The 14,890-nt window shown below is 45.6% G+C and overlaps 1 protein-coding gene across 3 annotated transcripts in view; it reads right to left on the bottom strand.

Annotated features, from left to right (window-relative positions):
- Window positions 1-14,890, bottom strand: part of SPATA13 (spermatogenesis associated 13) — a 318,996-nt gene that overhangs the window by 47,949 nt on the left and 256,157 nt on the right. For all 3 annotated transcript variants that reach the window (XM_073012904.1, XM_073012906.1, XM_073012905.1), the window contains 2 exons: window positions 12,974-13,339; window positions 10,948-11,092 (listed from right to left, as the gene is read on the bottom strand). In XM_073012904.1, coding sequence (XP_072869005.1) covers window positions 10,948-11,092; window positions 12,974-13,339 — 511 coding nt within the window. The remainder of the gene's footprint in view (window positions 1-10,947; window positions 11,093-12,973; window positions 13,340-14,890) is intronic.

Raw genomic sequence — 14,890 nt, 5'->3', positions numbered from 1 at the left:
TATTCTACTGACAGTCCTAAGGAAAAACAGAAATATGGTGTGATCTGATCAAACAATCAGTGCAAAAATATGTTATCCTAACAAATTAGAAGTAGGATTTTAACAATCACAAGAGTTAAAAAAAACAAAAAACAAAAAACTTTGTTTTAAACAAAAATTAAATCGAAATAATTTGAATAAATTTCTTTACTACAAGATTTTTCAAAGAAATAACCTTCAGTAATTTCTCATAATTCAATTAATTTCATTTAAAAAATCAAATTTGAAACAATATAAGCACTTACTATGATTAAATCCACCTACTTCCTAAATGTTGGGGATTAATATCAATTCTAAATCAAGGAATGGAACTTTCTGATGTGTATTCTTACCATCTCTTTGAAAAACATTTAGTAAGAATAAATGCTGACACATTCATACTAACAAGCTTTCAGATACTGGTAATATGCAGACAAAATAATTTTTTATATCGTAGCCTAACAAATTGTTTTTCATTAGTCCTGAGCCTTTATGGGATATTTTCAGCTATAAAATCAGAAAACCATCAACACGGCTTAAGCAAATAGATAAAATACCTCAATTTTAAGACAACTCCCCCAACATCCCCCCATGGTATTCTGGCCCTGCCCTAGCACTGAACTGCTGAACTGAAACTTTGTTTTGTTTCATTTTTTTTAAGGTCACTAAGCTCCTCCCTGCCGCTGAATCCAGTGGGTATTTTCCTCTCTATGCTTCTGTGCATTTGACAGTGTGAACCGCTCCCACCTGGAAGCCCTGGCTTCCTTGGACATCTGGGACACTGTGTACCTGCCTGCCTACTTCTTTTCTATTTTCTTTGTGAATTTCTTTGCCGTCACTGGTCCCCAAATGTTGGTCCCCAGAACATGGTTCAAGATCCTCTTCTCATTTTTATCCCCCCTCATCTCGCCCCTTCCTAGAGTTCTAGGAACCACTTTGCTGATGACTCCCGAATCTTCACCTCTAGCTTTGGGTCCCTCTCCTCAAAATCAGAGCTTCAAAATCAAGGATGTGGTGATGTCATCTTCATCGAGCTGCCCACGCGTAGCTCTGACTTGACCTGCCTGGAATGGAGTAAGCTCCCCAACTGACCTACATGCCCGTCTCCTAGGCTCCCCGTCACCCAGGCACCAGAGGCAGCACGGACGGCTGCTCCCTGGCCCCAAACATCCAATTACCTCGACCTCGAAGTTCTTCCTATCTCCAGTGCCACTGTCATTTTCTGAGGCAACAGACTCCTGAGGTCTCCAGTCCTCCACGATCCAGCCAATGATCTCTCTGAAATGCACATCTGATCATCTCACTCCCCTCAAAAGCCCTCCATGGCTCCCAGCTGCCCAGGCTCTGTCCTCCCAGGCAGCCTGACCTTAGGGGAGGCCCACCTCTCAGCCTCCTCCTCTGCATTCTGCTACAGCCTTGACCTGGAGCTGAGGTCCTCTGACTTGTAGCAATCGGGCTGCCTCAAAGCCCTAAGCCAAAAAAAGTGCCCCTTGCATGCATGCCATGAACATGTTAACACATACATAGGTGCAATCATTCACCTTTGTCATGATGCAGGACAAGGCTCCCTGTGTACGATGAACCGACTAGAATTCTGCATTTTCTCTTGTACAATCCACACCCATATGTGTCCACTATGATTTTCGGTTCTGGCTTCTTTAACATTGAGTGATAAAACCAGAGACACTGGTGAAACAATTTGAATACAGACTCCTTGATATTTCCATTTTTTCCAAGCTGTCAATTCTCATCTAATTTGATAGAATTTTCTTTAACAATTCACTTTTACTGAGTGTCACTGGGTTTCTCCAAACTATTCTATTTCATTGTCATAGATGCCAAGTCTCCTTTCATAGTCACATTTTATTTGCTTACATAATAGCTAAATCAGTTCCATATCATCATAATAAAGCACTGCTATAAACAGGCTTGGTGGGGTCATGCCCTTGACTTCTGGTGAGGATACAACTCTACCTGTGGGACGACGGAAGAGGAGCCAGGAAGGCAAGCGCAGGCCACACTGTGGATCTGCCAGCTCCTCACAGAGGCCTGGAGAACACTGTGACCTGATCAGCGTGGGTTTCTTTTGGGCTACTCTCCTCTCAACTTCTCAGATGTGCTCTCCTTTCTCTGGCCTCCACTTTTGCCTGGAACGCACTCCCCCTAACAACAAACTTAATCTAACTCCCTTCATCCCTCAAGCCTCATTTGAGGTCATTTCCTCCGTGAGGGCTTGGGACAGCCCAGATCCAACTGACATGCTCCCCGTCTATACTCAGCACGCGTGCAGTTGTGGTGGCCTTTCCTATTCATCCACCACACTGGCAGCTATGTAGGAACTCTGTAGCTTCCTCGGACCTGCCCAGCCTCTGGGACTACTGTGCCTCATTTATAATAGGGACGTATGTGTTTGTTAAATGGATCAAAACCAAGGAAGTATCTTCAAAACCAACAGCACGTTTAAAATCCAACTCACGCCAGGTGTGGTGGCTCACACCTGTAATCCTCAGTACTTTGGAAAGGCAAGGCAGGAGGCCAGGAGTTGAAGACCAGTCTGTGCAACCGAGTGAGACTGTCTAAAGAAAATCTAAAATAATAGTACAATAAAACAAAATCCAATTCAGAAAGATTTCGGAGCACCTTGGACATTTCCTGAGACAACACTGGTTGATTAAGCCCTACGGGCCCCTCCTATAGCATTTCCCAATAATTTTAAGCTCATCAAAGTATCATAATGGTGAGCTGACATGGTTTTACAACCAATACTAATCCCTAAACAGGGAAAAGTACATAAATACATAAGTAAGTAAATCTTTTCCATTCCTAAGGGGATGTATACACTCAGTACAAAATCAAACAGAAGAAACCAGAGCGGCAGACAGGGAAAGAATGTCACCCCCTGAGTGATAACCCCCAAATGTACTTTGAAACCACTGGGCCTTAAACACACTGGAAAATGTCTTGGTACATTTTTGTTTTTTCTTTATACAGATCAACCTCAATTCCGTGCAGAAACCATCTACCAGAGTAAGAAAGCAAGTGAGGTTCTGGGGGAATGGCAGGTGGGGATGGCTCCCCTTGGCAGCCGTGTGGGTGGAAGCCCCTTGCTCTGCCCACTCCCCGCAGACAGCAGCAGAAAGATGCACTGATCTGTTCACAAGAAGAGCCCCCATGAGATCCCCTAAGACTGCTGGGAGCTATGGTCTTCCCCATTCTCTCGGGCTTAGCAAGGAGGCAGCAGCATTCCTGCGGGGTCACTCACATGTGCTGTTGGACCCCGGGGGCTTCCTGGGAGGCCCAGCACCCAGCTCAGTGTGCACAAGGCCAGGCATGAGACGAGATGCCCACGGGCGGCCTGCAGATGCTCATCAAAACTACAGCTTACCCATGTGGATGGTCCACCCCAAGGATGCTAACCTTGCTCCCCAGTGGCTAGCTAGGATATGCTCTGCTTTTGTCAATTTCCTGCCCTGGCAAAGCTCCTGACATGGACCTGAGTAGGGGAAGAGCAGCAACTTTGATCGGATGGGGAAGAGGACGTGTCTCTGTGCTAGAAAGTGTTCGTTCGGAGCTCAACATTTCATTCAAAATAGTCCTTAGTTTGTTTTGTGGTAAAAGGGAAAATGTAGCATGCTGGATTTATCACTAAGACATTTATTTTCAAAATTTAAGTATCTTATTCCTCACTCATATCTCTAACTTTTCAGTCTCTCTCTCTCTCTCTCTTTTTTTTTTTTAGCGGAGAGGAGGTCTTGGCTCTGTTGCCCAGGCTGGAGTGCAGTGGTGTGATCTTGGCTCACTGCAACCTTTGCCTCCCAGGCTCAAGCAATCCTCCCATCTCAGCCTCCTGAGTAGCTGGGACTATAGGCACGCACCACCACTTCTGCTAATTTTTTGTATTTTTAGTAGAGATGGGGTTTTACCATGTTGGCCAGGCTGGTCTCAAACTCCTGGGCTCAAGTGATCTGCCCACCTCAGCCTCCCAAAGTGCTGAGATTACAGACGTGAGCTACCGCGCCTGGCCTTTCTTTATTCTCATGGTAAACTCTGGTATAAACAAGGACCAATTTTGCACATCTGTGACACTTCTTACTTGCTTTCTTATTGACAAGCAGAATCCATAATTTTTTGTTGTTGTTGTTGAGATGGAGTTTCACTCTTGTTGCCCAGGCTGGAGTGCAATGGCATGATGTACGCTAACTGCAACCTCTATCTTCCATGTTTAAGTAATTCTCCTGCCTCAGCCACCCAACTAGTTGGGATTACAGGCATGTCACCACATCCAGCTAATTTTGTATTTTTAGTAGAGAAAGAGATGAGGTTTCACCATGTTGGTCAGGATAGTCTTGAACTCCTGACCTCAAGTGATCCACCCACCTTGGCCTCCCAAAGTGCTGAGATTACAGGCGTGAGCCACCACACCCAACCAGAATCCAGAATTCTTACTGTCACAGAGCAGGTTTTCAAAAGCGCTGCTCTCTTCACCACTCACTGGCCAGCTCAGCTGTGCTTCTCGGACAGGCTGGCTGGCATATAATTTGGGTCATGTTGTCCCCTTCACAGATCAAGATGTTATTTATTTATAACTTGCCTTTAAAGGACTCAATTTTTGCTTGTTTCCTAATGAAAAATGTGGACAGATGGTTATGAATTATTTTTACAACCTGCCTGCTAGCAATTCATATTATTATATCACTCTGATAAAGAATGAGTAATTCAGCCTAGCTCACTAGAGGACTAGACTGGGTCAATTTGCTTCTCTTTCCTAGCTTGCAAAAAAGAACTATATTTTCCAAAAAAAAAGTAAAAATTTAAAAAATCGAATTGAGCAATTACTTCAGTAAGCTAGAAACATTTTTTAAAGCAAGTCAACTTGCCAACTTTGCGTCCCCTCAAAAAGGGCATTTTCCCTAGTTTTTATATCTAGCTATTATTGTACCTAATCCTGACGTTCCTCCTTTATTATCTGGAATTATTACTAAATGCTCTAATATAGTATACCTACTGGTTAACTAAAGGGCTTTCAAGAAAAGTAACAGACCAGGTACCATTTTTTGAAAGGGGTCTACCCATATCGACTGACTTCGGTGCATGGGTGTGCGTTCGTCCCGTGCTTGTCTCTGTGAAGATCCTACTCAAGCCTAACAGTGAAGGAAATGGACACCATCCTCTCTGCGAGACAAGAAAAGCAAGCTAATCTGAACTCTGGACAAGATAAGCAGAAAGAGAAGGGGAATGGATAATAGACAAGGAATTTGAAATTCAAAGTAAGAATTCTGAAAAGCAATCAGATTTGACTTCTGATCAACATAAACAGACCGGTTAAAGGAGCAAGTATAGTTGGAACCCAATGTAAGTACAGAAAAATTAGGAGCTTAGGTAGGCTGTGATGGAGTAAGTTGTCTGAAATGAAAGAGAAAAGTTTAACTGAAAGCAAAGAGAAGACAGCAAAGATAATTGAAATGCAGTGGTGTTTACAGCTTGTCGCTCTTCCCTCCGATAAGGCTCCAGTAAGTGCCACTGAGATTCATTATCCCAACTCTATTATCCCAAATAACACACCCAGTAGCCTACAAACATGACTCAGGCCTGTCCCATGTGACCTGCCTTCGCAGGCTGTGTGGCTGGTAAGAGGTAAGACAGGCGCTCCAAACAGGGCCAGAGAAAAGTGGCAAGAGAAAGGAAGAGCACAGCACGGCACTGCCAAGTTCTCAGAAGGGAGGGCTCCATTCACCTAGAAAGACTCTGCCTTCATTTCTTTAAAAAAAAAAAAAAAATTAAATTGCAATGTTCAATTTTCTGTATTTTGAGAAAAATTTAGTTCTGGGTACTACTTAATTTGGAGAGTTTTTTGTATTATTATTTTAAACTCACATAATTGTACAATATTTATGGGGCACACTGTGATATTTCAATAAATGTATACAATGTGGAATGATCAAATCAGGGTAATCATCACATCAAGCACTTATCAATTACTGGTATTAAGAACATTTGAGGCCGGGCGCGGTGGCTCACGCCTGTAATCTCAGCACTTTGGGAGGCACAGGTGGGCGGATCATAAGGTCAGGAGATCGAGACCATCCTGGCTAACATGGCAAAAAAAAATTAGCCGGGCGTGATGGCGGACACCTGGTAGTCTCAGCTACTCGGGAGGCTGAGGCAGGAGAATGGCGTGAACCCGGGAGGCAGAGCTTGCAGTGAGCCGAGATTGCGCCACTGCACTCCAGCCTGGGCAACAGAGTGAGACTCCATCTCAAAAAAAAAAAAAAAAAAAAAAAAAAAATTTGAATTCTCTCTTCTAGCTATTTTGAACTATACAATACATGTCATTAACTATGGTCACAGTAGGACTTATTCCTTCTGTCTAGCTCTATTTTTATATCCATTTACCAACATTTGGTTATCAAGATTTTGAGAATACCTGACCAGGGAGGAGAAATGTACTTTCATGATTATTTAAAAGTTGATACTGCAGAAAATATCAAATACACACAAAAGCAAATAATACCATGAACCTGCAATTATCAATCTTTTGCCAATATTGTTTCAATTATTTCCCCCCAGCTTTTCTGGAGTATTTTAAAACAAATCTCACATATTATATTTTATGCAGAAAGTATTTCACTATCTACAACAAACAAGGACTTAAAAATAACTGCACTATCTTATTCCAACTAACAAAATTAAAAATAATTCCTTTGTGCTGCCACCAAATATTCAGTCCATCTGAAAATCTCCCCAGTCTGTCTCAAAACGATGCTTTTACAGCTAGTTTGCTGAGATCACTTTGCGGGCTTATGGAGCTGGATGCCATTCTAGCACTTCATTGGTATGTGAACCTAAAACTCTCAGTGCATGGAAAGGAAGGAGTTCCAGGACAGAGATGGAAATGCTAGAGATGGTCTATCACGTGGGTCATACCATCCCTTGGGCTACATCTCCCATGTGACAGCAGCTTTTATAACAAATGTACTGCTAATCTCGATCTAGGCCAGACGCTGCTGAGAGACGGTTCCACTGCAATGCAGACCTGGTCCTCCGTGGAGGTGGGACATTTGTAATGGGAAAGGTGGACATAGTTACTATACCACACAGCAGGGCCAGCTTGGTCATCTGAATGGTTTAACCCGTGAAATCTCTGGTTGTGCTGTTAACTGATCTCGGAGTCCCTCGGAACAAAACAGATGAGTGATTCCACTAAGGTATCACAAGATTGTGTAGGAGGAACTCTCCAGGGCTGGCGAGCAGAGCCCGACCTGAGCCACCATGACAGAGAAGACAAGGGAGGGCCCTCACTCAACTCTCAGACTCAGGCCTCTTGATGGAGCAGAGCCAGGGAGCCTCAGGGTAGCCATGTTAGTACAAGTCTTCTCCCTAGTTTCTCAAAGAGGACTCCTACCATCCGCCTGGTGACTGTGTACTCAGGACAGGGAAACTCCGGCAGCAAATGTAAGTAACACTCTTCTTCCCAAGCCTTTCTGAGTAGGAGAGATTGGCCTTGGCAAGGTAAGGATTTAGCTCGTGTGCACTCCTGGTTAGGAGCTAACGGCTTGGCTGAATGGCCTGGAGGAATGTGGAAAGAACAAGATGGGCTGAGGATGGGTTCGGGAAAGGGGTATAACTGGCTACAACAGAATACACGCAAAGCATGAGATGATGTCCATCCTACATGAATCCTTATTGCAAGAGAGACTAATTAATCATCCTGTGGACATGATGTCCCAATGTGCAGCTAGATGCCAGTCTTCCTTCCCAGTCCCCCTGATACTTGCTCAGTGGGTTCATAAAAAGGAAAAAAAAAATAAATAAATAAAGTAAAAAAAAAAAAAAGAAGAAAGCAAGAAAAAGGCCATGGTGGCAAAAAAGGATGCCAAGCCTGGGCTAAACCACAGGAAGTCTGGGCCTTCCCCTCAACAAAGCTGATGATACGGTTCCCTGCAGGCACCAGACAGCTCCTTGTGGGAAGCTGATTGCAGCGGGGCCTTTTCATAATAGAGGGGGTGGTGATTTGTCCCTACTGGAAGGGCCACTTATGATGGGCTTGGATTTTTTTCCTGCACTGTCAGACCTCTGTGGATCCTCCAGAAGGCCCCGATCCTGTCGCAGCATCTCACATGCCACCCAGGCCCAGAACGTCACGCAGAAGGAAGCACATGACTCCATCACACTCAATAATGACCAGATAAAAATGAAATGACAGAGGCAGCTTGGAGACACACCCAGAAGTTGCCACACTGCCCCGGAGGGGACGCGGGCTCTGAAGCAGTGAGTAATTTGGAGAGGCTCGCCCACAGCAGAAGATTCAGGGCCGGAAACCAAGCGTAAACATAGCAGCGGCTTCTTAGGATCACTTAACAATACACTTGCAAAATGTTTTCTTCCCACCTAGGAACTCTGCTCTGTTGAAACCGAATTTAGTGCCCCCCAAGGGAGAAGCACTTCCTCTGGAGTTCATAGTCCTGGCCACAAGGAATTAGAACCAAGGCTGGCCATTTTTGCCTCTTCATACCACTGGGAAAATGAGCACCCACGGAAAATGGGGATGGCTTTTGTGGTCACTGCTACTGTATTTCTCAAATGGACTAATGCAATCGCCTTCAAATCCATCTCCATTCCTCTTCCTTTCCCCCCACAAACTGCCCTCCCTCTCTAAGCATAAATCAGAACATACTATTCTCCTGTGGACAATGGCTTCACACCACACTCAGAACAAGATCAACCTCCTCATGACCTGCAGAGCCCTTTCCAGCCTCAGCCCACCTCCCAGCCTGCAACATCCTCGTCTGCCTCTTGCCCCCAGAGCTCCTGTCATTGTTGCCTCCTTGCTGAACCTCAGACACATCATGTTTCCTGCATGACTTTGGGCTTCTGATGCTCCTTCTGCTAGGACTTCTCCTCCCTCAGATCTCTGCCTCACTGCCTCCTATCCTACTCACCTGTCCCAGTATCACCTCCCCCACCTGCTCCTACTCCTCATATTACCCACAGTCATCTTCTCCAGGGCCGTCTCTGGCGCCTTGGCGCGTTCTACGTATTGACTTATGGAGAATCTGTTCAAATGCTGAAATGTAAACTTTGCATGATGTTTTATTCTCCACAGCATCCCAACTTTTCTATTTCCTTCCTTTCCCCGCCTTGCCATTCTGGTAGGGATGTGTTGCTTAAATCTGCCTCTGATTATCAACACTGAAGAGGCACTGTATGGAACTGGAGGACTGGTTATCCTCAGAGTTCTTAGACTTGGAGGTGTCTGCTGCCACTGATGAAGCTCTGGGTGTCTCCCTCTAGGGAAGAGAGAGCGGGTTCACGGAACAGGTGCATCATGTTAGAGTGACACTCTTTGGAAACGAATGTCCTCTATCCTGTTTTATTTTTCTTTATAGTATTGTCTTCCCTGTTAAATACTTACTTGGCCTGCCTTCACATATAAAAGGCAACGGTCCCTGGAGGCAGACACTCCACCCTTCTCCCTGTTCCAGTGCCACCAGGCGGTGGACATATCACCTAAGCTCGGACAGCTGAATCCTCCATCCTGGGACCTGAATCCCTGGGTGCGTGACAGACAGTCACTAACTTCTAATAAGTTAACTCCCTATTATAACTCCAATAAGTATACACTTCTCCAAGATAGGGTCTTTAATGAAATGTTTTGTATTTTCAAAGGGCTCACTGGATACCTCCCTAACTCCTGGGACGGTGCCATGGCCAGTCTCTCATGACACGCCTTCCTGTGGCTCCTCCACTCCCAGGAGTGACCCTAGTTGCCATCCCTTCCCTGGCCTGGTTCCCGAGCCATCTCATCAATTCTGGGCACACCTGGCACCCTTCCAATAAATTCACTTTTTGCTGAAGATACACCACACACTGGGGCCTATTATGGGGAGGGGACGGGGGGAGGGATACCATTAGGATACCTAATGTAAATGACGAGTTAATGGGTACAGCACACCAACGTGGCACATGTATACATATGTGACAAACCTGCACGTTGTGCACATGTACCCTAGAACTTAAAAGTATAATACAAAAAAAAAGATAGCCAGAGTTAGACATTGTTGCTTTTCAACAAAAGAACCCCTAAAATTAAAACCTTTTTAAAATAACAACAAAAACCAGTGTTACAGAAAGCAGAGAATAGGCTGTGTGTACACAGGTATGGGGTGGGAGAAGAAGGGCTCTACATTCCTAGCACCCTAACAATGCTATTGTTATTTCTGCCTATTCTTTCAAAATCTTCTGCCACATGGGTACACGTTGCCTATTGTTACAAACATGGTATATGTTTTTGATTCAATTGCGTCCCCCAAAAAGATGGTGAGGACTTAACCCTCAGTGCCCATGAGTGTGACCTTATTTGGAAACAGTCTTGGTAGATAATTACATTAAGATGAGATCATTAAGTTGGGCCCACACGCAGTAAGCCTGGTGTCTTTACAAAAAGGGGAGATCTGAACACAGACAGACACATGGGAGAATGCCATGTGAACACGAAGGCAAAGATGAGGCAACGCTCCTACAAGCCAAGGAAGGCTGAGGGTGCCAGATGCAAGGAGAGCAAGGAGAGCAGCCTGGAGCAGACCCTCCCTCACAGCCCCCAGAAGCAGCGGACCCTGCTGACACGTCGATCTCGGATTTCTAGCCTGGGTCTCGGTTCTTTAGGGATCTCCACATGCAGGAACGACGTACACGGACACCACAGGAGGAGCAAACTTCTCAAACTTAAGAGCCACCAGCCTAGCACCCAGAGCATCTACCCCAGACAGCAAATGATGCACCATTCTCCTGAGATGAGCCGTTCTCGCTCCCAGACAAACGTGGCCTGGCCCGAGGGAGGCACGGAGGTGCAGAACCTGCTGCCTCAGGTTAGCTGGAAACAGTCAGATGGGCCCGTGGCAGCTCTGAAAGGAAAGGGACTCTGAGACTCACTGTTGGATGCTCTCATCTGCCGCCGGCGTCCCACACGGTCCAACCCAATGGGGGTGCTCCGGGAGAACGTGAAGGGCCGGAACCGGGCCGACACAGCCTTGTAGGGTGGCACCTGGTGAGCAGGCATGGGCGGCCTGGAAGCCGGCTGCAAAAAGAAAGCAAAATCTGTGAGGAGGTGCCAGGAAGTGGCAGCTCCTGCAAGCACTTCACACGCATAGCTGTCTCACCTCGAAGCCACTCACAGACGTGAAATGGTTTCTCCAACCCTGCCACGAGTTGCAGGCTGCACTGAAGCCCGGAAGCAACTCGTGATGCTACAGTTTTTAACAGTCCTGATCGGCTTACTGTCCTGCACCCTGCAGCCTCGTGTTTCATCTCACTTTTCTGCAACATGCCAACAGGTCCCACTAAGGAAAAAGAAGCTTCTGAGACGAGGAAGGCACGTTTAGAAAGCAGGGGAGTTGTCCCACAGTTGCAGGGTCACTAAGGTAAGAAGATGCTTTCCCGGGGTGGCCCTCTGGAGGAAGCCAGAGCAAGGCCACAACCCGGCCAGGATCGCCAACTGGGATCCTCACATCCTTCTTCAGCCTCCTTCCTCCTTTACTCCTCCCTGCCGACACAGAGCCTGGCATAGATGGGCCTTCAATAAGGATTTGTGGAGCTGAAGGCAAGCCTTGCTTCCCTAAACTCACACAGCAGTGGAGCTTCAGTTAAAATAAGTGGTTTTCCATGTAGTTGCCCAGGTCTCTCTTACGGTTTTCTGTAATAGCGATCCCTAAAACTATCAGTCAAAGGCCCAGTTGCTTTATGCGTTCCTTAGATTTCTTTTTTCCTCCTTTTGTTTATTACATGCACATTCTGCTTATGTAATTCCTTAGGTTTTCTTACAATTTTCTCACCCAACTCCCTAAATTAGGCTATAGTACAGAAAATCACTGTTCACATTCCTTTTGGCTGCTCTGAAGGGAAACCTTTTCTAAGGCTGTAAGCATCCGGGACTACTGTTCTGAGTTAAAACGCGTGACCATCTGCTTCAGTGCAGAATCATGTCCCAACAGCGGAGTGCCTTCGGACAAAAGAGTCTTAAAATTTTCATGGTATTCTGCAACTTAATTTTTTAACCTTAAGAAATCAGTTCAATTTATTTAAGCAAGGGTTTTTGAGTGCTTGTTATACACAAGGCATTGTGTGGGGCTTTACAGGAAAAATGTAAACATATACAATCCAGTACTAGTACTGTATAGGATTTCCCTTTTAAGATAATTTTATGGGTTACTTATGATATCAGCTACCAAGTTTTAAAAATTAAAGTGGGCATATATATTACTCATATGGTGTTCTGTGAATGTTTACCATGTCCAGAGTATTAGTCTTCCCAAATAAGTATATACTTCCCCAAGACACAGTCTTCAATTAAATGTTTTGTACTTTCAAACTGCTCACTGGATACCCGGATAAATACTTGTTGAATTACTAAACTATACTAAGAAACCAGTACTAAGTGTTTAATTCATTGTCAAATTATTACTAGTTGCAAAGTTGCAACTCAAAAAATAAAAATAAAAAAAATAAGAAAATGGTAGAAAACAAAATACTTTATCTCCTAAAAAACTATTTCTTCTTTACATTTTATTTATTTCTTCTTTACATTTTATCTTTACATTTTAACAACGAACAACACTGTCTTTTTCAACAATTGCTTCTTTCAGGAGTGTCACTAAATACGTCCTGCTACCTTTCCCTGGTTAGAATCTCAGGTTATTCAGAAATCAACAGCAAATGAGTCTTAAGTATTATTTGAGATCCCAGGAAAGAAAGATTAGCAAAAGGCATCCAAACATCAGATGGTTAGCTTGAATTCATGCATGTTTTCACACAGTCAGGAAGAAAAGGTGGTTAAGCATACGGTGCTGCCCTTGAGAACGCAAGAGAAAAAGCAGATCCAGTTTAGTGTGCAGAGAGAACAGAGGCAGGAAGGAAGCTGGAGGGCCTCTGCTGGCTTGGGGAGGTGCACACCAGAGCTTACTTGGGTCAGAAGACTGTCCAGTTCCTCTGTCTGGTTGGTCCCATACAAGCTGACCCCACCTATCACGGAAATGGGGCGTCTTCTCCGGGCTCCTTTGGGGTAGGCCACCGGAGCATTCTGGTCTTCAGGGCTGGCAGAAGTCAAGCTTGCCTGGGGGTCCTCGTTCACACGGTCTTCCTTCTGGGGGTCTGCAGCAACCGAGTCTTCAGGAATAGACAAACTGCGGCTGGCCAGCTGGCCGTAGTCAGAGAACGGCCGAGGCCTTGGCCGTCTCCCAGAGCCCCATCTCCTCCTGGGGGTTCTCTGTGCCTCTGTCCTTTCCTCATCCTGTGATGAACCTCGCCTCCATGGGCCATCATGGAAGACCTTTCAAATGCGAACAAGTCAGGTGAGCTCAATATCCAGGAAGGTATTCAAAAAGAACAAGCCACATATTCCCTCTCACCGCCATGGCCTTGCCTCGGGTTTTCTTGATTTACTTGTTTATTAGAACAGCATTTGTGTACTAGAACATTAAGACACAACTAAACCTTAATCAAAATAACCAAATCTATTATTATAGGCTGATTCAATAGGCTGATATTTCAATAACCATAATTGAAATAGTGGTTTGGTGACCAAATGATGAGTTATGATGAAAGGCATTAAGAAAATCAGCACTGGCGGGATGCGGTGGCTCACGTCTGTAATCCCAGCATTCTGGGAGGCCGAGGTGGGCAGATCCCTGGAGGTCAGGAGTTCACGACCAGCCTGGGCAACAGGGAGAAACCCCATCTCTACCAAAAAATACAAAAATTAGCTGGGCGTGGTGGCGCATGCCTGTAGTTCCACCTACTTGGGAGGCTGAGACAGGAGAACTGCTTGATTGTGGGAGGCAAAAGTTGCAGCTACACCACCACACTCCAGCCTGTGTGAAAGAGCAAGACTCTTAAAAAAAAAAAAAAAAAAAAATCAGCACCATCGTGAGTTAATAAAATGAACTTTATAACTATCATAGGTGTCCCCCGAAATACACCTAACACCAGCATGGGGGCGCCAGAGACCCGCCAGGAGAAGAAATGAATGGGTAATGCTATCCACTGCTGTTCTATCTACTTCTTTCAATAACATGCACTACTTAAAGACAGAACGTCCTTTAAGAGGACTAAGTCCACGGCTGTCAGGACCTGACACTCGAGGAGCCTCTGGCTCCCACCAGCAGACTGTGGGCAGCAGTCTGATAGGGGCGAGCCCTGAACGAGGGTTCAGAGAACTAGCCCAGGCTACTCACTAGTGGTGTGAGCTGGGACCAGTCACAACCGACCTTTCTGGATCTCAGAGTTTGGACGGGACAATCCCACAGCTCAAGAGTCTATGATCCTAAATGAGGCATGACCTTTGAATTTTTTCAGAGAATTTTTCAGAGGTAACACGATGTACTAGAAAAACACAGGATGCTGGGAATCGAGCAGACACGTTCAGTCACCGTGTCTGCCCCAAGACCTAGTGCAACCTCAGGCAGGTCACCTAACTTCTATGATCTGGCTCCGCAGCCGTTCCCCGGGAAACAGCAGGTTCTTAGAAGGATGAGAAGCAACGATGGTGAGACAGCTCTTATGGTAGGAGTGCTTTGCTGCTCTGAAAAAGCTGGGCCATGGAGCAACCATTCCCAGGGATCAGGCCTGATGAGAGAGCGGTTGTCTGAGCAGATTCCTCAAAGCCTGGCCAGAGAGGAGGGCTGCGTCAGAGACCTGCAGGAGTGGAGGCCTGCAAGCCATGCCCTCCGTCTTCCACCCCTGAACCTCACCTACAGATATAAACAAAAAGGGCTGTCAATCAGGCCACCGGCACAGGGAGGACAACCAGAACCACCAGAGAAGGCAGACTATGACAGCAGGAGTCCCTGGGAGCTCGCAGAGCTGGTGCCGCAGCCCACCG

This window comes from Chlorocebus sabaeus, chromosome 3 (genome assembly GCF_047675955.1).
Source record: "Chlorocebus sabaeus isolate Y175 chromosome 3, mChlSab1.0.hap1, whole genome shotgun sequence".
Classification (NCBI taxonomy): Eukaryota; Metazoa; Chordata; class Mammalia; order Primates; family Cercopithecidae; genus Chlorocebus; species Chlorocebus sabaeus.
Note: the sequence above shows the minus strand (reverse complement) of the source record. Positions and strands in the feature narration are given on the sequence as shown.